This window comes from Brienomyrus brachyistius, chromosome 5, assembly GCF_023856365.1.
Source record: "Brienomyrus brachyistius isolate T26 chromosome 5, BBRACH_0.4, whole genome shotgun sequence".
Lineage (NCBI taxonomy): Eukaryota > Metazoa > Chordata > Actinopteri > Osteoglossiformes > Mormyridae > Brienomyrus > Brienomyrus brachyistius.
The window spans coordinates 38,069,445-38,090,407 of NC_064537.1; the positions used below are offsets into that span (position 1 = coordinate 38,069,445).

Below are 20,963 nucleotides of genomic sequence, written 5' to 3' on the forward strand. Positions count from 1 at the left end.
TGCGGGAAAAACAGGCAGAACAAAACGGCCAAGAAGGACAGTATAACGAAAGAAGATATGGACAACTTCATTTTAATTGAAAGAAGCCATACAGGCGCACCAAACGATCACCCCTCCCCCCATCGTTTCCGTTCTTTTAATGTTTTTATTTTGTTTTGTCAAATACAGGTAGTTAATGTACAGAAGAACAGGGAAATTTGAATCAAGAACTGTACAATATTTACACTAAGAACTTTAACAGAAAATAAAACAGACAGCTCCAAAAATAATTATAAACAACAAACAACAGATAAAAACAAAACTGTTAACACATTCTCGTTTTAATTATTACATCTGTATAGCCTTCCCACTTTCATTTAGAAAACCAAACACATTACATATTTCACTTTTCCCTTCATTTTAAGAATGAACATAACACCTTTTCATTTAAATACAATTTTACCCCCTTTTTTTAAAATGAGACAAAAAAACACATTTTCTTGCCATTCTTGTCTCCATTTCTTCCTGCATGGAGAAAAAACAGGACAAGGGAGTGGGCATAAGGTATGGTATAAATCTCATTTATACCTGAACAGAATGTTGTTTAAAATAGCAATAACAAACTATCCCAGCTTGTCTGGGTACTTAAAAATGTTCTTGTATAAATAATAAAAATAACAATGATTAATATTTATTATATAAGTAAAACACAGCTTTCTGACACAGCCTATAGCACTGAATGGCAAAACGCATTTTGTTCTGAACCTCTCGTCTAAGCCTACATTATGATCAACTTTTCATTTCTTACACACTGCAAAAGTACTGTTTTTTTCCCCACCTCTTGTGACCTTTTAACGTCAGATACTGTTATCTCGCACAAAAAAGTATGAAATAAATTATGATAAATAAAACCATTAACACAGAGTCTTCTAACACTATCAAAAGTCTCGGTCTCTCGTCTGCTTTATTCCGGTGAACCTCGGACCACCGTCTCCTCCTTAGCCCATCAGCTCAGCCTGTGAGCCTCTCCTCCTTGTAGTTTCCTTCAGAAGCTCACATCCTTGCAGGACTCGGCCTGCAAACAGCACCCAAGCCTGGGCAAGTCGAGTGTCCGTGGTTACATTTGTCAAAAGCGCTTGCAGCCTTGGCTGCTTTGGGGAGCCACAGCTGAAAAGGGGTCTCATCTTGACAAAAGCACGAGTGAGAGAGGGCAGATCCGACCGACAGGGTGGCTCTGGGAAGGGCCTGCTTCAGCTGTCTGCTGAGGACTGCAGTTGCCCATCCCAGACCCTGGTGGCTGATCTACTCTCGGCCTCGTTGTCCCTCTCCGGTCCCTCAGGCTTTGGCACTGAGGGTGAGCAGCTCGATGAAAGAGTTGAAGAGGGTCTCCAGCCAGCCCTGGTTGGCCATGCACTGCTGTACCACCTCCTCCTGCCCGGGGTCTTCTGCTGCCTGCTCAATACTGTCCGTCTGCAAGGACAAAGAGATGTTTAAGGATGGAGCAGCATGTCATCAAATGATAATCTGCACCATGGCGACAGTTAGCCGCCATGGCGACAGACAGAATCTGCTGGCTTGGTTTCTCCCAAAAGTTGAGACACTGCCTTCTTTCTATTTACAGGTATTTGGTTCATTTACGTTTATTTGGTGCCTTTACGTTAGTCTTAAAAAAACAATAGTACGGTACAAAGTCTTTACATTCAACCAAATTAAATCAATTCAACTGTGTTTCTCAAACTGTTTCTTTAACTAAAACAAGGTATTAAGGTCATCCACATAAATCAGTCTGCCACATGATCCTTTCATAAAAATTTCAAAGGAACATGACCACAACACATGTACACAGGAAAGTTTTTGAAGCACACTCATCAACATTAGCAGTTTTCAAGGTTACAGTGAGTATGTATTTTAGGCAGCTCAGCAGAGGGACGTCAGAGCTACAGTGGAGTCCGAGGTAGGCCGCAGGACAGGGAGGACATGTGGCAGGGTTAGGGCGCCCACCTCTCGTTTGCAGTGCAGAAAGGTGTGATATTTATAATGATGCAGGGAGTGGTAAAGACTGTACAGCCTGCATGTTTCCGTTGACAGCTTAAAGTCCTGAGGAAGAACGAGAGAATGTGTGAACACCCCCCATCCTTAACACTCATGAAATCACCTTATATTTGCAAACTACTGATTAGGCTAATGTGACAAACAACAGTTCACCAGGATTCTGGCTTTACCACTGTCAGGCTCCTTTTTCACTTCAACAGGTACAGTACTTTTGGTACTTCAAGAAAATTATAGTACTTCTTGTGTTGGTTTTCCACTGGCATAAAAACTGGTATTGGCAAATGGATGAACTTTCCAACTCAAGGCTAGGGTTTTTGCACTGAATTCGAAAAATGGATATAATATATTAATGAGATATTAATACCCAACACAGCATGTTATGTGCACACAATTCTTGCTTCGCAAGGACTGTGATAGTCAGATGGGTTGAGATATGGCTTTTTCAAACTGTCTGGACATTATCAGTTTAAATTTTACCGTCACTGCCTTTGCATGAGCTCTCCATGTGCTCTCCGAGTCAATCATAATCATTTTCATCCTTGTTGTAATCTATTCATTTACAGGCTTGTAAGATGTTTTTTTATGTTGAACTGTTTTTTGCTTTGTAAAACAAAATTTATTGCGATAAAATCACAGCACAATAATTTAATTTCTTTCCAGTACCATGCTGCCTTTTTACTTTGAGTATAGTTTTCTGAGAGCCTAACTATGCTTTTTCAGGATAGTCAGTGTATCTTGTGTTTATTCAGGTAACCTGATGCGCAAACAGTTGACAATAAACATGTTTACAAGTCCTGCCCCAAAGTACCGAAAAGTACTCCGGCTGGTTTGGTACTTTTAGTACTGGTACTCAACTGGAAATCAATGAAAAAGGATAAGTTCTGAATTTTTTGTTCCAAAAGTACAGTATCTGGTGCAGTGGAAAAGCACCCTTGCAGACTTTCTTATAATACTGCAGTAATGTCTTGATAATGCATTATCATATGTGCTGTGGGGTTTCTGGCAGCCCCGAGCTACCGCCATAGAACTCACCTGTTGTTTCGGCAGGCTCCTTTTCACTCTGTTCAGGGTCTTACGATTGTACCCCTCCCCACCTAGTCGCACCCTCACTGCTCCTGAGTCCAGGGCATCCGCTGTCATCTGTGGGTAAGCGTGTAGCGCCTCCTGTGTGAGTGATGGGAGAACAAACATTACCATCAGCACAGTCTTTCCTGATTAGGGTATCCCACAAACACACCCATGGACTTGGTGAGGGCCTTCAAACTGCAGTTAGTATTATAAATACATTTTAATCAATTTAATAGGCATTGCAATATTGCAGTTTGACTATTCAATGCCTCATTCAACAGCTCCAGCAGCCAATTGTGAAGAATTTCAAAAGTTTTTGTCCTAATGTCAAATCCACTAGCTCTACCCACAGTATACCTTACCTAGTATATTTCATTATTACTGCCAGTGTATATTGCAGAGTGACATACACTGCTGACACATTGCACCTTATCTCCATTTAGAACTCATGCTGACTTCTATTGCCTGTATAGTTATTTCTCCACAGATGGATTTATTATTTTTAACTTAGTATTTCCTGCAAATTCTATATATACTCCGTAGATTCTTTATAGCATGTATACATTCTGGTTCTTTCTTTATTGTTTTCATCCTCTATCTGAAATACTTTGCTGCCAGACTACGGAAAATTTCCCCCAGGGGGATCATGAAAGTGATATGTTAGTTAATAATTACCTGTTGTCTCTATTTAGGGACATAGAGTATGTTGCAGAGACACAAGAGTACAGCGCAGAGACAGAGTATGATGAGAAGAAAGAGACTAAGGCATGGAGACAGAGAAGTAGAGTACAAATACAGAAAGTAAGGTAGAGAGAGAGAGAGAGAGAGAGAGAGAGAGAGAGAGAGAGAGAGAGAGAGAGAGAGAGAGAGAGAGAGAGAGTATGGCGAGGAAACCAGAGAGTACAGTGAGGAGATCAGAGATAACTGCAAGGGGATAGAGAGTAAGGTGAGGAGACAGCCATACTTGGTGCTGAGAGCTCATGTTCACTCTTCTCAGCAGCTTCCTCTTCTGCTCATTGAGGATTCCGTCGATCTTCCTCATTGGAGGCAAGTATAGCTCATCTGATTGACAGACATGGACAGTGAGACAGAGACAGAGTGAGCAGTCCATTCACAACTGAACTGCCACTTGTGAGCTTACCGTGAGTGTCCTCCAGAGCCTGTATCATGTCAGGGTCTAGTGCTGTGCTGACAAGCATCTCCACGTAGCTACGGAACATCTCTCGCATGGCCCGGCTGTTCATTCCTCCGCGAACCGGCACTAGGAGAAGCAATGGACACAAGGTACCTTCAAACTAAGACTGACTCACTTTTCTAGTGAAAATGTTAACAGTGCACATGATGACTTCCAAGGTAATGCAACTGTAGATGCTGAATAAAGAAAACCAGCAGTATGAGGTTTAGGGAGACACTACTAACAATAACCTGCCCAGAGGCGAGCTCAGGAGACACCGGTTTGTTGACACTGGAAGGGAGATAAACAGATTCTCACTTTCATCCTCGCTGGGGGGGTCAGGCGAGGACTCTGAATCGGAGGAGGACGGCACCTCTTTCAGCCACTTCTTCCTCTTCTTTGGAGGAGGCTCTGCTTTCACCTTCACTGGTCTTGCCTTGGGGGGGCGCTCTAGCTTCTTTTCACTCCCCCCACCTGCTCTCCTGTCCTCCCTTCCTTTGCCTCGCTCTACCCCTCCAGTCTTCTTCTCCAGCTTCTCCTGGGGTGGGTGAGGGGTTCTCTCCCTCTCCTTCGTCTTCTCCTTGTCCCTCTCTCGCTCCTTCTCCTGCTGCTCCTTGCTGCGCTGCTCTTTCTCACGCTCTTTTGCTCGCTGCTCACACTCCCTCTGCCTCTCGCGCTCCTTCTCCTCCCTCTCCACACGGGGAGGGGTTTGGCTGCGGGGATGTACGGCTGGCTTGGGGATAGACTGACGCCTGCATTGAGAGAAAAGCCAGAGAGGCTGTCCAGCACCATTTCCACTAATCCCTCCATTAGGTGTTGAACAGCCCCCTATAGTTTGGACTTCTACCCTCAATTGGGGGTGATTCTAAGATTTTTTTTATGGTAGGGGGAAAAAGAGGGGCCAATCTGATCATTAGCCAATGAGATGTTTTGATGTAATTAATGATGGAACTATGATGGAAGGAGCACACCCAGGGCCAATCAGCTTTCAGCTGAGACCCGAGCTCCTGTGAACCAGCCCCAGTATACATCCTTGGCCCCCAGGCTCAGAACCTCAAACGCAGGACCAGCATTACAGTCATCCACCTTCAAAGAGAAGGAATGTCACATTCACGAGCGATTGACCAGCCCTTGAGATCAGAAACAGACAGACAGTAGACACACCCCATCAGCGTAGGACAAAATGGGACAGAGTGACTGCTAAGAGGGCTTTGCTAACGTACCTGAGCGCTAGTGCAGGCCTGTGCCACGGCTTCCGTGAACAAACCCTCACGTAGTCCTTCTTGTTGATGTTCTCCAGAAACTTGACATAGAGGCGCTGATACCGCGTCTTGGCATCGCCAAAATATCCCAGGTACTGCATGACAGGGGGCAGAGGAATGGTCATCCTGACGGCACAGAGTGACTCATTGTAGCTTGGGTCCCATCGTGGGAATGCGGCATTTGACAGGTCATACACACAGCGGTCAGGCACTGAGGCTGAGGGTCGCCAGGGTGGATTATCAAAGACCAGCACTAAAGCTGAGGGTTATTAGGATGGGTTACCAAGGACCAGCACTGAAGCTGAGGGTTGCCAGGGCAGGTTACCAAGGGCCAGCACTGAGGCTGAGGGTCGCCAGAGCAGGTTACCGGGGGCCAGCACTGAGGCTGAGGGTCGCCATGACAGATTATCAAAGACCAGCATTGAAGCTGAGGGTTGCTAGGATGGGTTACCAAGGGCCAGCACTGAGACTGAGGGTTGCCAGGTTGGGTCACCACGGACCGGCAATGACCAATGATGTACAGTGACATGTGACTGCCAGTGACAAACACACCGTGGTATAGAGCGCAGCACCTCTCACCATCAGAATAGCTTGGGCAGGAATGGGAATTGGGGAGGGGGACTCGCCGGGGTTATTTCGGAAACCAATCATGGCAAGGAATTTTTTTACCATTCTCCAAGAATAGAAATAAATCATTTGCAAATAATAATAAAACATCTAGATTTTTAAAATATTAAAAAAGGAGAACACATTCCCAATGCTTCAAAAGATTCCAAAACTACTCCAAAATGCCCACAGTTAAAAAATACAGACAATTTCGCAGCCCTATTCTTAGCAGCTACTGGGAGGCTCTGCCGACAGCAGTGCGTGTGAGATAAATGGGGAGCACCGAAACAGACTCTTAGTAAGCAGAGGTGAAAACCCACATAGCCATTTATATGTAACATCCCAGTGTCTTCTTGGTTTGAACTCATTGGAAATACAACAGATACCTAATTACAGAGAAATATCTGAAGCTATTGTTCAGGCATGCGGAGAAGCTGGGAAGAAACTCTTAATTTCTTCCACATTTAATACTGACACTGTGCATGAGTAGGAGACTCACGTTGCTGGTAGCACAGAACTGCCTCTGCCCATCCTTGATCTCAGGGGTAAACTTCTGCAGAAGCGCTTTCTGTACCCTCCAGATTGGGGGTGGCTCACGACCAGTCTGCAGAGCCAGCTGAGTGGGGAGAAAGAGGAGACTTACTGGGGATGGGCTTCAAGGGGACTCTGTGCACATCACACTCTAACAAATAAAACATACAAGCACGGAATAGAGGCAGAACAGGGAGATCAGGGCCATGCAGCAGCACCTGCTGTAGCTGCGTATGTGGGACTACGGTTCTCTGACTCGCCATAACATACACACACACACACACAAGTTGGTGTACCTATCTAAATGAGGACCGTCCATTCATTTCCATGGAAAAAACCCTAATCCCAATCACGACACCCTTAACCCCTACCCAGCCCTAACCTTAACCATAAGTAACCAACCAAAATACAAGACTTTTGGCATTTTTACTTTTTTGATTGCATTCACAGATTTTTCTAAAACTGAGGTTATCTAAATGGGAACCTCAAAAAATGTCCCAAAAGTAGGGAAATTTGGGGCAATATGGTCCTCAAATGTGATCTATAGAAACCCACACACACACACACACACACACACACACACACACACACACACACACGATACCTTAAGAGTGCCAATGTCCTCAGTCCGCACCACAAACTCATCCCTCTCGCGGAATATGCCCTCTCCGCCACTCTCGCTGTCCTCCTCCTCGCTCTCCCCGGCAATGGCGGCATTGATCTGCTTCTTGGCCAAATGCAGGGGTGTTATTTGGGCGGCAGGGGCATCTTCTGGGGTAGGGGGGGAAGGGGGTGATGGCTGGGGACACTCGGGGACAGGCAGAGGGGAGGATGGGGGCGGAGTCGAGGATGGAGGGAGTATCGGAGGTGGCGGGGACGGGGAACAATGACATGGAGGAAGCGGGCTGGAAGGTGGAGATTTCTGTTGGTGTGGCTCATCCTGCGGAGGGAGGGGGGACGGGAGAGAAAGTGGGGGCAGAGGTGGAGGGGAAGGAGAGGAAGAGGGTGCGGGGGATGGGGAGGGGGGTGGAGGAGAGGCAGTTGCAGGAACCGGAGGGGGTTCTGTGGGGGAATCTAAAAAAAGAGATGGAAAAAGGCCAGGTAAGACCAGCTGTGTTAAACCAGGTCACTTCCATCATTCCTACAGACTTCCAGGTCCATACCTGCCACTTTGGGGGCACCTAGCACCTCCAGCTCAGGTTCTCTCTCCTCCTCCATCTCTTCTTCTCTTCCAAGGCTCTCCTCGTCCTCCTGCTCCTCCTGCCTCTCGAGCTCGGCCGGCTCCGGAGACACCTGGTGCACGTGTGGAGCTGGTGGGGGGCTCAGAGATGGGGGCTGGGGGGTGGGAGGCACCGGCGTGGGCGGAGCCACAGGGAGCGGCGTCTGCAGAGTATCGTAGAGCGCCGAGATGGCAGAGGAGATGCTCTTCTGCAGGTCCTGGTTCTTGCTCACAGAGTCCTCCTCATCCGAGGAGAAGGATGGGAGGGTCTCCAGGTTCCTCTTCAGTTCCTCATCCAGCCGCTTGCATGGACTGGGGCAGTTGCTGAGTGCCAAGCCCCCATCCCCCTCGGTTTCACCAAAAGCTGGAGGGGGTGGAGGGGGTGGTGGTGGAGACAGGGGACGGATGCCTGTCTTGTTGGGGGAGGTGCCACCGTTGTCAGGAGTCCCACCAGCCCCTGTAGGCACTCCCGACCCTGGTGGCCTCTTGCCGGACTTAAGGAAGTCCAGGAAGGAGGCCATAAATCCGGATTTAACCTCTGGCTCTTTATCATCAACCTGGAATTATGGCCAGAAGTAGTGAGAAGAAAGAAGGGATTAAAGGAAAGATGGGAGGAAGTCATAACAGCTGTTCAGATAATGTTTATACAAAGCATTTAAAATCTCAGGTTCAAAACTGGTCCTGGAAGAGCCTGACTGGCTGGGTATGCCCACCTTGGTTGTTTCTTCTTCTGTATAACATACCTGGAGTTAGATTCTCTCTAGCATTTGCCCCTCAATTTGTCATAAACTACAGAGATAAATACTGACCACTGGTGTCTCAATTTAGCAAAGTGGGTGTGTTATATTACTTGCAATACAACTGGTATTCACAACTACTGACCAATCATGTTCTTCAAACTTTAATTATATAGCCAATGAGCAATTACACAGCTAAAGTATGTAAACAGCATTACAGCTTTAGAAATACCCCAATTCAATAGTTGCTAACTGATAAGTCAGTTATCCTGTAGCTGAAAGGCAATAAACATGTGAATTCCTACATTTTCAATAGTATAATAGAAGCACATGACCTTTCATACCAAACTGTGTGGCCTGATATGTAAAGATTTCTTATAAAAAATTTATAAAGATTAAATGTAATGCCATGCGCAATATAAAAATATTCTAAGAGCAATGAATAATATTTATTAAAATAAACACAAAATAAGACCAGGTTTAACATGGCAGGGTAGTTAAACCAAAAGTCTCCAGAGTAAAAAGCAGTTATGTTTCCTCATTCAGCCATGATTGGCTGATTGAGTACAAGAAGGCGGGACTTCCTGCCACTTGAACATGATTGACTCGAGAAAGGTGGGACTATTGCTTGGTGATGATTGGCATTGAGAAGGTGGAGCATTCTGCTGCTTATTGTTTAGCCTGATGATTGATACGTTGATTGTCCGGCTGTCTGATTAATTGCAAGCTGCCGGACTTGATGGCCTTGCTTTTTGTCCGTTTCCTGGTTTTGTCCGTCACTCACATTATGCACTTTCCCAACATGTAAAACAATCAACTGGCCCTTCCTGAATATGATAGCTTGGGTTTAAAACAATTTTCATCCAAATGTCAACAGTTAAAGAGTGAGGCAATAGGCATATTTAAAAAGTCTAAAGTGAACCATAGAGACCAATTATTTGATAACAAAACCCAGCAAAGCTTTGCAATTATACAGCTTAAACGGTCAGTGTGACCTCTCATGTTATAAACATTATTGTTTGAAACTCTAATGCAAGTTATATCTTTCTATAATACTAACTCATTCGGTTATTTCTTGAAAAAAATTACTTCACAGAACTTTGTCCGAAATTCCATGAGTTTCTGGCATACTGTATTGTTAAAGATTTTTCTTAAAATTTAAAAGAACAAACATCTTGTAAAACATAATGTCATTCAAATTCTATACTTGTTTTCCTAGTATTTCATGGCAAACGTTCCTTATACATTATTTCCACAGCTGAAAGTGATCAAGTACAGCACGCATAGATGGTCAGTCAAGTATCATGCAGCCTCCACATAAGGCAGAGAAACTCAGTTTACAAGGCAAACATCAGACCTGAAAGCCAAGTTTCCTTGTCACTGCTGTGAAATTATTAAATCTCCTTATGTTCATAGGCACTATAGGTCTGTCTTTTTTCTCCCTGACAAAAATGGTTCAGGTTCAAAACTTCAAGAAGATCCTGGCTTTCAGTAATTTTCCCTCCTAGCTATGAACTCAGTGATTGCACTCGCAGCCAGACACTGGGACCAAATTAACAAAACAAGCTGCATTAATGCTTTAATACCAAAGAGTAAAATCAATTTTGAAAGATGCCAGCATCAAGTTCAAAATTCTTCAAGAAGAGAGCAACCCAGTGTTGCGGTAAAATATCAGCAAGATGGAAAACTGGCAGAAACAGCCACTAAAAGCAGGAATAGAAAACAAATAAAAATAAAAGACAAATGCCATGAACACTTTCACTTCGACAAGCCCACGGTCCCTCACCTCTTGGACTTTCTGTTTGATCTTATCTGGAGTTCTGTTCATGTCCATCCCACTGGTGGGTCCAGGGCTCAGACCCAGAGAAGGAGCAGAACCTACAGAACCATCTGACAGAACTGGGTCGGTGCCAGACAGTGAGTCTGTTCTGAGGAGGGCATCAGAGGGAGGCATGGGTGGGATCGGCAGTTTTATCTAGGAGAGAGACAGATACGTAAGCCGCGACTGTACTGCTTGGCCTGACCTGCTCCGCAGCCTGTACCAGCTATACCAAGCCCACTGCCGCTATGCTCACCTTCAGGGGTCTGATGGGCTCCGCAAGCTCCTGTGCTGGGTGATGCAACTGCTGTTGCACTTGTAGATGTTGGTGATGTTGGTTCTGGCCTTTACTGGCCATGTCCATCATGGTGTCCTCCCTCCTCCCTCGCCCCCTACCCCGCCCTCTCCCCCTTCGGCTCTCTCCGCCGAGCCCCGGCCCCAGGGCCCCCATCATGCCTCGGGAGTGGTGGGGTTCCGGTAATGGCCGAATCCTAGGCCTGCCTCTGGGCCGTGGGGGCCCCTCTCTTTTTGGCTTCGTCGGCTTCCTGCCCCTCTTCTTGGGCCCGTCGTGAGGCATGAGCTGGGGAGGAGGGCCAAGCGATGGGTATCCAGAGGTATGACAGAAATCGAGGTCACCCATGAGGGGGCTCAGAGGTCCTTCACCTCCCACAGGTCCCGCTGACTTTCGACAGCTGGAAACCAAGTCTGGGAGCAGGTCCGGGAGCCTCCTGCTGTTCAGGCGGATATCAGCAGGAACGTCGGCTTTGTCCTCATCATCCTCAAACTCGTATTCCTGTGCATAACTCTTCTTGGGCAGGGAGTTCGGGTCGCGTCTTTGCTTCAGAAGGTGGAAGGAGCTGGTCTTCAAAAGCTTTTTAGGGCGAGAAGAGCAGAAGATGGGAGAAGTGAGCCCCCCAGGGTTGGTTCCTCCCCCAACCCCAGTCCCACCGAGCATCTTGTTCCCTGATCCATCTCCAGGGGTACCAGTGGCCCCCATGCCCTGGATCAGGCCGAGCTGTTCCGTGTTCACCGTGGAGGGCAGCTCATGCGTCTTCAGAGAGTCCAGGTCCAAGTGCACACTCCCGCCGCCGGACTCTGGGAGGCTGTGGCAGTACTGATCATAGCCCTGGTCTCCGTGGTGCCCCAGCATGTCGTAACTGCCCCCGGCGGCTCCACCTGCCGCCTTCACGGCCTCCATGCCGTCCTGCCCACGTCGCCCTTCTGAAACCCCCTCCTGCCCAGCCTGTTCTGACCCTCCTCCACTGCAGCTGGACTTGTAGTCGTCGGAGCAGAACATGTCCTCCATTCCCGGGAAAAAGGAGCGGTCCTCGTCTTGCAGGAGGGAATCGGGGAAGCAGATGGAGGTCAGGGGTACAAATCTCTGCTGCTGGCCCTGGCCGCCTTTCCCTACAGGGCTGCCCGTGTCAAACTGATGCTCCTTCAGCTGCTCCAGCTGTGACTGGGAGAGCTGGGAGGGGTGGCCATCCTGCTCTCTCTGCTGCTGCTGTTGCTGAGGGGGGACAGAGTTTTGGGGTGGGGGCATATGGTGAGGATGGGGGTGCGGATGAGGGTGGTGAGGGTGGTGAGCATGAGGGTGCTGGTGATGGGAGTGGGGGTGAGTGTGGGGGTGGGGGTGATGGGGGGCCATGTGATGCATGTGGGAGGGGGCCGATAAGCCCAAGTCGGGTTCGGACAGGAAGTCGTGCAGCTCAGACGTGGCGTGGTGGGACTGGTGAAGGGGGGGCATCCTGTGAGACTGCTGCTGCCTGTGCCGGTCGCTGCTGCTCCCGGCAGCCCCCACTCCCCCACCAACACCTCTCTCTCCAGTGCCCCCTACCTCCCTGGAGGAAGTCTGAGAGAGCGAGTGCTCCAGCATGTCTAAGGGAGGGACAGAGTTCTGGCTGGACTGGTTCTGGTCCTGCTGGGCTCCCCGGCCATAGTGGGCTTCCATGGCCTGAGACTGGAGCTGCATTTGCAGCTGGGAGGACGAGGGCTGGTTCTCCCCCGCTGCTCTCCCCACGCCCCCAGCCCCAGCCATCATGGCCTGCTGTCCCATGGAGTGCTGCTGGGTCTGCGAGTCCATCTTGCCACGGGTCGTGTGGGACAGTACTGACTGCAGGAGGTGCTGCGGCTGGCGTGGCTGGTCAGTGGGCGAGTCCAGGAGGGAGAGGCCGGCCTGGGGTGGTGGCGGCTGCAGGTCGGGGGTCTTGCGCAGGTATGGATGCTCTGATGGGTCCTGGGCTTTCTTCTGGAGCTCCATGTGGGGATGTGAGTGAGGCTGAGTGAGAGCGTGCGAAGGGTGGGCCTGGTGCTGGGGCAGGGTGTGGGAGTATGGGTCGCCACGGCTGTAGTGCACCACGGAGCCTAGGGAGTCGTGGTGATGGGGGTGCGTGTGGGTGTGCGAGTGCGAATGCGCCTGCTCTGCCCCACCTCTCCCCCCGCCGCCTCCTCCAGGCCTCTCAGGCTTCTGCTGCTGTGCTGCCTGCTGCTGCTTCTTTAGCGAAATGTCCATCTGGCCCTCCATGCCACCAGAGGGCGCTCCTCCGGGCCCTCCTGCACCCCCAATGCTAACTCCCGCATTAGAGGTGGCGCTGTTAGTGCGGATGACACTCTGGAGGTGATACCTCTCTTCGGAGCTCTTGCTCAGCTCATATGCCAGTGCCTTCCCACCATCCTGGGTCTGTGGTACAGACGGGGCCTGGGACTGTGGCTGGGGGGGCTGCTGTGAGTGGTGCTGGGAGGCATGGGGGCCTGGGCTTTGAGCCTGCAGGAGATGCTGGATCAAGAAGTCGTCATCATCATCCTCGTCATCATGGGATCGCTCCACCCCGAGGATGTCGGAGTCGGTCTTAGATTTAGGGGGCGTGGGGTGGTAGGACTGAGGTGGGGGCCCCCGGCTATCAGTGTAACCTTGTGGGGAGGACAGGAAAGCTGGGGAGAGCACAGAGGACAGGTACTTGTTGCCCCCAGCTCCCCCTGGGGACTGAGCACGACGAGCTGGGGCAGGAGAATGAAGCCCAGGACGGATTATTCCAGAATTGCCCGAGGGCGAGGGGCTGGAGTCTGGGAGGTGGTATGAGCTTCCTCCCCCTCCACTCCCTACACTGCTACCCCCTCCCCCAGATCCTGCACTACCACCCCCACCACCTCCACTGCCCGCCCCGGATCCTGTGCTGCCTCCTGCTGAGCCCCCACCTCCGCCAGATCCTAGAAGAGCAGGTGAGTGGCCTGGGCCACTATAGCCCAAGGACGGGCTTCCGGCACCCCCTAGAGACGCTGACAGTGAACTGTACCCTGAATCGGCCCCGTAAACCACCTCGGCCGAGAAACTGCCATAACTTTTGCCCTGACCAGCACCGGCACCAGAGCTCAGGTCCTGGGCCTGGGGGGAGCTGAATCCACCATAGGGCTGTGTAAGGTGTGTGGGAGGGGGCTGACTGGGGGAGTAGGACTGGGTCTGCTGCTGGGGGGGTGTCTGTCCAGAGAGGGCTGAAGATGGCTTGACAGGGGCGACGGGGGAACCATAGCCTGAGAGGCACGGCTTTGGGGGCGGCTGCGGGGCAGAGGATGAGGAGGTTGGGGGTGGAAGGGGTGGTGGCGGGGCTGGAGTAGACTGGGGTGGGGGCTGCTGCCTAGATGGGGCAGATGTGGAGCTGGACGTGGGATTTGAATTCGGTGGATGCGCTCCCGATGCAGATGAGGAGGAGGAGGAGGATGAAGAGGTCGAGGAGGCGGATGGAGGAGTATGAGGAGTCCGAGAGGAGGACCCCGAACCGGAGGAGGAGTAGCCGCTGCTGGAGCTGCTCTTCGCCCCCTTCCCTGTACCCCCAGAGGATGAGGATGAAGAGGTGGTATAGGGGGGCTGGATGATGGGCCGGTAGCCTTGCTCTGCCCGTGGGGAAGGTTTCGGTTCAGACGAGGGACTTTGATCGCCGAGTGGGCTGCAGGAGACCCCGGCATGCCTGTGGTGGGCGATCTGCTGATAACCCGAAGCCCCACAGCTGAGATAGTGCTGCAGGGAGTGAGCCGAGGAGGGCAGCTGGGACTGGGAGGGAGGAGGGCGCTGGTAGTGCTTTATGACACTGTCTTGTCTCGAAATGGCTCGCTCCTGGGGGGGTGGCTGTGGGGGTGCAGGGGCTGACGAGAACACAGAGGCGTTGTATAACTGAGAAGACTGGTCTTGCAGCTGGGAGGAGAGCAGGTTGAACTGGTGTGGGGGCAGGTGGCGAGAGGAGGAGGTAGTAGAAGCTTGCGGAGGCGGGGGGCCGGTGGGGTCCTGTCCTCCTCTGTACGCCGCCCCCTGCGAGGAGAGCAGGCGATCAAAGCCCAGACTGGACTGAGACGGTGGCTTGATGTGCAGCAGGGAATCGTGGGGGGAGAGCAGGCCATTGGAGGTGGGACTGAACGTGGGGGTTTCCTGGAGGGACAGCGAGGGGGTTACCCCTGGGAAGGAACGGCCTGAAAACGAGGCTGGGTGCTGGTAAGCGGAGAGGGCCGAGGACGACGGGAACGTTCCGGAACCGGGGAGGGCACCAGAGATGAAGAGCTCAGCGGGAGCTGGAGTGTGCATGGCTGTGGGGGACAGAGACGGGGGAGGGGGGGGATACACACACTTACATCAGACAAAATGGCATGTGCCCTTAACAGCAGTAATAGGCGATAAGTATAGCTGTCAAATACAAGAAAGTCAACAAAATCATATCATGACAAATGAGAGACAAATAAAACAGTAAGATTAATAAGTTATTAAATACTTTAAAAATTCAGTTTGGAGAGGGTACACAAAACTATTCACTTCATTGATAAATTAATTTTACAGGTTGTCCCACCCACAGTAATTTATGCGGCTGAGATTAAGAGTCTGTTGGATGTAAAACAGTCCTGCCAGTGGGACTTACACCAACCTTCCCATCACAGAGTCACACTGCTAACCACTACATACCATGCGGTTTCAATTTTAACGACAGGATACATTTATTTTTACAAGTAATACTTTTTCTTCAGAAACTATGAGCTAATCCAGCCTAGCAATCACACACGGTCAGAATAATTGATCTGTGGATATCCCTAGATGTCTAGAGGAATCATATGGATTTGATGCCTGGCTATCCCACCGCAGAGAGAAAATAAACATGATTCTGGAAGCATTCCCCCTCCTCAGGTATTCACTTACAGTCAATAAGCACCACACTCATCTACACAGCGGCACCCCATGCAAAGCATATGTGGATCCTGAACCTCACAGCCAAAAGCAACAGAGAGAGAAGTAGGGTGCAGAATGCTACTACAAACTACCATATGAGAAACAAGAGATGCTATGATTTAAAATATTAGCAATAATTACTCTACCACTAGGCTGCCACACTACTATTTAGAAATTTACATATAGCTAATCTCACTGCCCCCTTCCTGATATTTGAGCCATTTTTCAGGTATTCCAATATGCCAATATCATAGCTACAGGACATGTCATTCATTTCTGAATTTCCAGTCACCTCCATTGGTCCAGTGGCAAGAAAGTTTCTAAAGTTGAAAAAAAAAGTCTTCTTTGCTGAGCTATAAACTGCAAGGCCTACAATTTCATAAAAAAGCAACTGTCTGTGGCCTTCAGCAAGGTTGCTCTGAGTATACAGAAGTTAACATGGATGAATTCCAGAAGTTTCCCAATTCCTGGCTGTATACCAGCAAGCAAGAAAATTTTCAAAAATCTCAATTGCTAGTCAGCTCCATGGAAATGTTATTTGAAGAAAAAAATATTCTGGTATTTTTTTCATAAGGAGGATCAAGCACACAAAATTTGTATATAAATTATGTATTAAAAGCAGGCATATTGCCTGGGATCCATAGTTTAAGTGCATCAAAACATATTTAGTCTGGGTCGAATTCTGTGCATGGGTTAAAAACCACTTTCCCCGAGTAATACTTTACCATGTAGAAGCCTGCTGTGAAAAATAAAAACAAGGTAAAGAGTAAAAACCAGTGGTGAGACTCAAATGGGAAGTGAAACTGAAATATAAAAATCACAGCTGCTTGTACACAAAGGAAGGCAATGTTAGCACCACGCAGTTAGGAGCACAGCCCGGTGAGCTCAATCTGACTAATGTCACCATCCCTGCATATACACAAAGGCAGGAACATCGTCACCCAAACACACAGCTGCTGCACATCTGCATGGAAATCTATTCCGAGCAGTTTGCTAATTGTGCACATTAGCAGATGCAGAATGCCTCTGAATTTGCATATCCTGCATGACCCTCTAATGCTTGGATTTAAAGGTTGAATACAAACACGTTTTTCAAAGAGACTTTCGAATATTTAAAGTCCTTAGACAAGGAAAGAGGTCTTAATGTCCAGCAAGTTTTGGTCATTTGCATTTTTATCTAATAAGAGATGCCTAATTTCAATTCTATTAGGAACAAGTGATTTTAATGCTTCTGGCTGTCACTGAATGACAATGCTTTCACAAAAAGGAATATGAAATACTGATTCTGTACCTGTGGTATTTTCTGAAATACTGCTTACTAGTATGAGAGTTTTAAAAAATTATAAAGGCGTGTTTTATAATAATGTCTTTCCTTGCCGAGCAGGAACAAATACACGTTAATTTTTTCAATTACAATCAAGAACTAGGGTACTGATTACAAGATGTGAACATTTTATTTTTATAAAATATTATATTTCATATTATTTTTGATGCCACTAGTTAAAATTGGTTAAAATTGGGTGCCTCAGAGAAATCTAATCCAACCATCCAATCTTACCCTCACTGGCCACTTTATTAGATACACTTTGCTAATACCAGGTTGGACCCCCCCTTTGCCTCCAGGATTGCCTTGATTCTTTGTGCCACAGATACACAAAGTGCTTGAAACATTCCTCAGAGTCTTTGGTCCATGATAACATGATAGCGTCACAATTTTTTTGCAGATTTGTTGGCTGCACCTTCATGATACTAGTCTCCTGTTCCACCATATCCCACAGGTACACTATTGGATTGAGATCTGGTGACTGTGAAGGCCGCCTGAGCACAGCGAACACTTCTTCATGTTCAAGAAACCAGTCTGAGATGATATGAGGTTTGTGATATGGCATGTTATGCTGCTAAAAGTATCCATTAGAAGCTGGATATGCTGTTGTCAAACAGGGATGGATATGATCCGCAACGATACTCAGGTAGGCTGTGGCATTTAAAGGATGCTCAAGTGGAACTAAGGGGCCTAAAGTGAGCCAAAATAATGTCACCCACACCATTACAACACAAGCACCATTTTGAATTGTTGATACAAAGCAGGATGGAGATCCATGCTTTCATATTGTTTATGGCAGATTATGAGCCCATCCTCTGAATGTTGCAGCAGAAATTGATACTCATCTGACTAGGCACGGTTTTTCCAGTCTTCTACTGTCCAATTTTGGTGAGCCCATGCCAACTGTAGCCTTGGCTTCCTGATCTTAGCTGATGGAAGTGGCATCCGGTATGATCATCTGCTGCTGTACCCCAAGGTTTGACATGTTGCGCATTCAGAGATGCTCTTCTGCATACCTTGATTGTAACGAGTGCTTATTTGCCTTACTTTTGCTATTCTATCCGCTTGAATCTGTCTGGCCATTCTTCTCTGACCTCTGCTATCAAAAAGGCATTTTCACACCAACAACTGCCGCTCACTGTTCTTTTGGCCCATTCTCTGTAACCCCTAGAGATGGTTGTGTGTGAAAATCCTAATAGATCAGCAGTTTCTGAAATACTCATACCAGCCTGTCTGGCACCAACAACCATGCCGTATTCAAAGGCACTAATATCACCTTTCTTCGCCATTTTGGTGTTTAATGTGAACATTGTATCTGCATGATTCCATACATTGTGCTGCTGATATCCGATTGGCTGATTAGACATTTGTTTCAATAATAAAGTATTGATATTTGTTTCATGTAATAAAGTGGCTGGTAAGTACATATCCATCTTCCGACTGTTTATGCTGACCGGGATCCAAACAGTGTCCATTTTTTGGCCTTTCTTCAGTCGAGTTTAATTATGCATTTTATTTCACAAATGATAAAGAAATACAAAAACATGAAGGCCTGTGAACTCCAAACAGCATGGTTTTTACTTCTGGAGCACTCCAGGTTTGTACATAGATCTCTGCTGAAACAGATTATACACTTGACTCTATTTCACTTTTTATGAAGATTATATATAATCAGTACAGTGTAAACCAAAGATTATGCTTCAGCATACGATGAAACAGCATTTAACCACCCGTGGAATGCAATGTTAAAACAAGCTGGCTGGAGGCCGCTCCTGGCCCTGGCGCTTCATGGTACGAAGCAGGGCCAAAGCGTTAAAGGATCTTCAGGTAAATCACGGCAATGTTAACTTAAGGCCCTTCTCACCAGTCTGCCGCCGCGCAAAAACATGAAAACACCATCAGTGGTTGCACACTGCCAGACCTTCAAAGCAGCTTTCCGCTTACCTTAAAGTCTCAATCATGGTCAATTATTTTTATTATTCTGCTTTTCTGCGCATGGCGCGGCTGTACTTTCAGATTAAAGGTTCGATATCAGAAGGGCTGTGGAAATGGCCATCTGACTGCTACCTGCTAGCACAGCTGGGAAAAAATACTTACATTCCAGCAACAAATCATCTGCATCTAACAGCTGGTCTGGGGCTAAATTTAGATGCTGATAATGATGGAATGAAAGTCCACAGCATGTGTGTCTCAGCAGCTCAACTCCTAGATGTATTTGGCTGATATTTAAGTAAACTGTGAGTTATACATAGCTTGGTAGCATTTTATATCTGTGCTTTGCTAGCTATCAAGCTAACACTGAGGACATTAGATTAGGAAAACAGACCCAAAGTAACTGAGTAATATTATTTAAAGTTGGCAAGCTAGCTAACTTTTGTAGACAAAACTTTAACGTAGAAACATTGTTCTTGTTAACCTGTTACTCCTAAGTTGCTTGAAACAGAATTTTTATATCACATCTAATTATAAAAGTATATACAAGTGCAAAAATAAACAGTTCAGTTCTTCCGTTGAATGACATGCAATATTTATGGGTTTAGAAATTTTCTTCCATCCATCCATTCATTCATTCATCCACCCACCCAATCAGCAATGTTACATCTGATGTACTCCAAAGTAAAGTGAAGCTTTTAATTTCTCTCTCCTCCTTTTTAAACAGACCCACCTGCTTTTGTGCTCAAATAATCAATAGAAATACCAAAGTATTAGAGATAATCTAAGGAAAGACAGTCCATAGAAAGACAGGTCCTAATTTCTACTGGCCCTGGCTTTCGAGCCTTTTCTTTCACTCATCGTACAATAAGGCAGTCTTGAAATCTTAATTTTTCTGTTTCTAGGTGAGTTTCATTCCCTGTTCTGTGTTCTTACATGCTGATTCCCTCATTATGCAGACTCTCCTTTTCCCAAAGAGCTCTCCGAATCTTGATCAATAACCACTTTGGCGACAATACGACTACAGAGCACCTAAATACAGCAGCGCACACAAGTACACGCGCGTTAACTTAGGGCACGGTATGGGGACGCAGGTAGTGTGACAGCTGGGAAATGCTGGTTAAATGCAAGGTGCCTCTGGTACAGGGCAGCACACTACACAGAACATCAGAGTCTCCCCAATAACAAGCATTTAATGTGGTCTCCAGCCGCCAGACAAGGACCATGTAGCAGATCCATGAAGACTCCTCTTCTAACATAAGTCCCCAGTTGTTTACGAAAATTTCTAAAATTAAAACACTGCTGCACCACTTATTTCAAGATATATCACAATAATAATATTACTACTAATAATAGTTCTATCCGCCTGGGTTACATGTGTGTGGAGTTTGCATGTTCTCCCCATGCCGTCGTGGGGTTTCCTCCGGGTACTCCGGTTTCCCCCCACAGTCCAAAAACATGCTGAGGCTAATTGGAGTTGCTAAATTGCCCGTAGGAGTGCCTGTGTGAGTGAATGGTGTGTGAGTGTGCCCTGCGATGGGCTGGCCCCCCATCCTGGATTGTTCCCTGCCTCGTGCCCATTGCTTCCCGGATAGGCTCCGGACCCCCCGCGACCCAGTAGGATAAGCGGTTTGGAAAATGGATGGATGGATAATAGTACTATTATGGTTACTACTACTGCTACCTATTAGAACAGCATTATTAATTAATAATAATAATAATTCATAATAATAATAATATTAATATTAATAAACATCTGCATTCCATATAAAATGTTTTTACTCATGTACAAACATGGGTGCTGCACAGATGTTACTGCTTTACGGGCCCTTACTCACCTGTCTGCCAGGATGGAGTGCGGAACTGAGAGAGGAGGGAGGAGGCGGATGGGGGTGGCTGTGGACCCCTGGACTCCAGAGCTGAAATTAGATTCATGACGGAGGCGTCGGGGCCAGAGGGGCTGGCGTGGTGCAGGCCGGTGTCAAACAGCCCAGAGAGACCTGGAAGGAGATCGCAGAGACCGTGACCAACAATACAGCATTACCATGCAAGGATGA

The 20,963-nt window shown here is 47.6% G+C and overlaps 2 protein-coding genes across 4 annotated transcripts in view; one reads left to right on the plus strand and one right to left on the minus strand.

Moving 5' to 3' along the window:
• Positions 1-20,963, plus strand: part of LOC125741700 (carbonic anhydrase 4-like) — a 250,869-nt gene that overhangs the window by 181,332 nt on the left and 48,574 nt on the right. The window lies entirely within an intron of this gene.
• The window catches only part of prr12b (proline rich 12b), a 44,067-nt gene continuing 23,160 nt past the window's right edge, over positions 57-20,963 (minus strand). For both annotated transcript variants that reach the window (XM_049012902.1, XM_049012903.1), the window contains 13 exons: positions 20,745-20,906; positions 10,704-15,019; positions 10,415-10,603; positions 7,836-8,448; positions 7,277-7,746; positions 6,641-6,757; positions 5,497-5,630; positions 4,592-5,025; positions 4,241-4,360; positions 4,064-4,161; positions 3,064-3,195; positions 1,981-2,076; positions 57-1,449 (listed from right to left, as the gene is read on the minus strand). In XM_049012902.1, the coding sequence (XP_048868859.1) occupies positions 1,315-1,449; positions 1,981-2,076; positions 3,064-3,195; positions 4,064-4,161; positions 4,241-4,360; positions 4,592-5,025; positions 5,497-5,630; positions 6,641-6,757; positions 7,277-7,746; positions 7,836-8,448; positions 10,415-10,603; positions 10,704-15,019; positions 20,745-20,906 (7,016 nt within the window). In that variant the 3' untranslated portion in view covers positions 57-1,314. The remainder of the gene's footprint in view (positions 1,450-1,980; positions 2,077-3,063; positions 3,196-4,063; positions 4,162-4,240; positions 4,361-4,591; positions 5,026-5,496; positions 5,631-6,640; positions 6,758-7,276; positions 7,747-7,835; positions 8,449-10,414; positions 10,604-10,703; positions 15,020-20,744; positions 20,907-20,963) is intronic.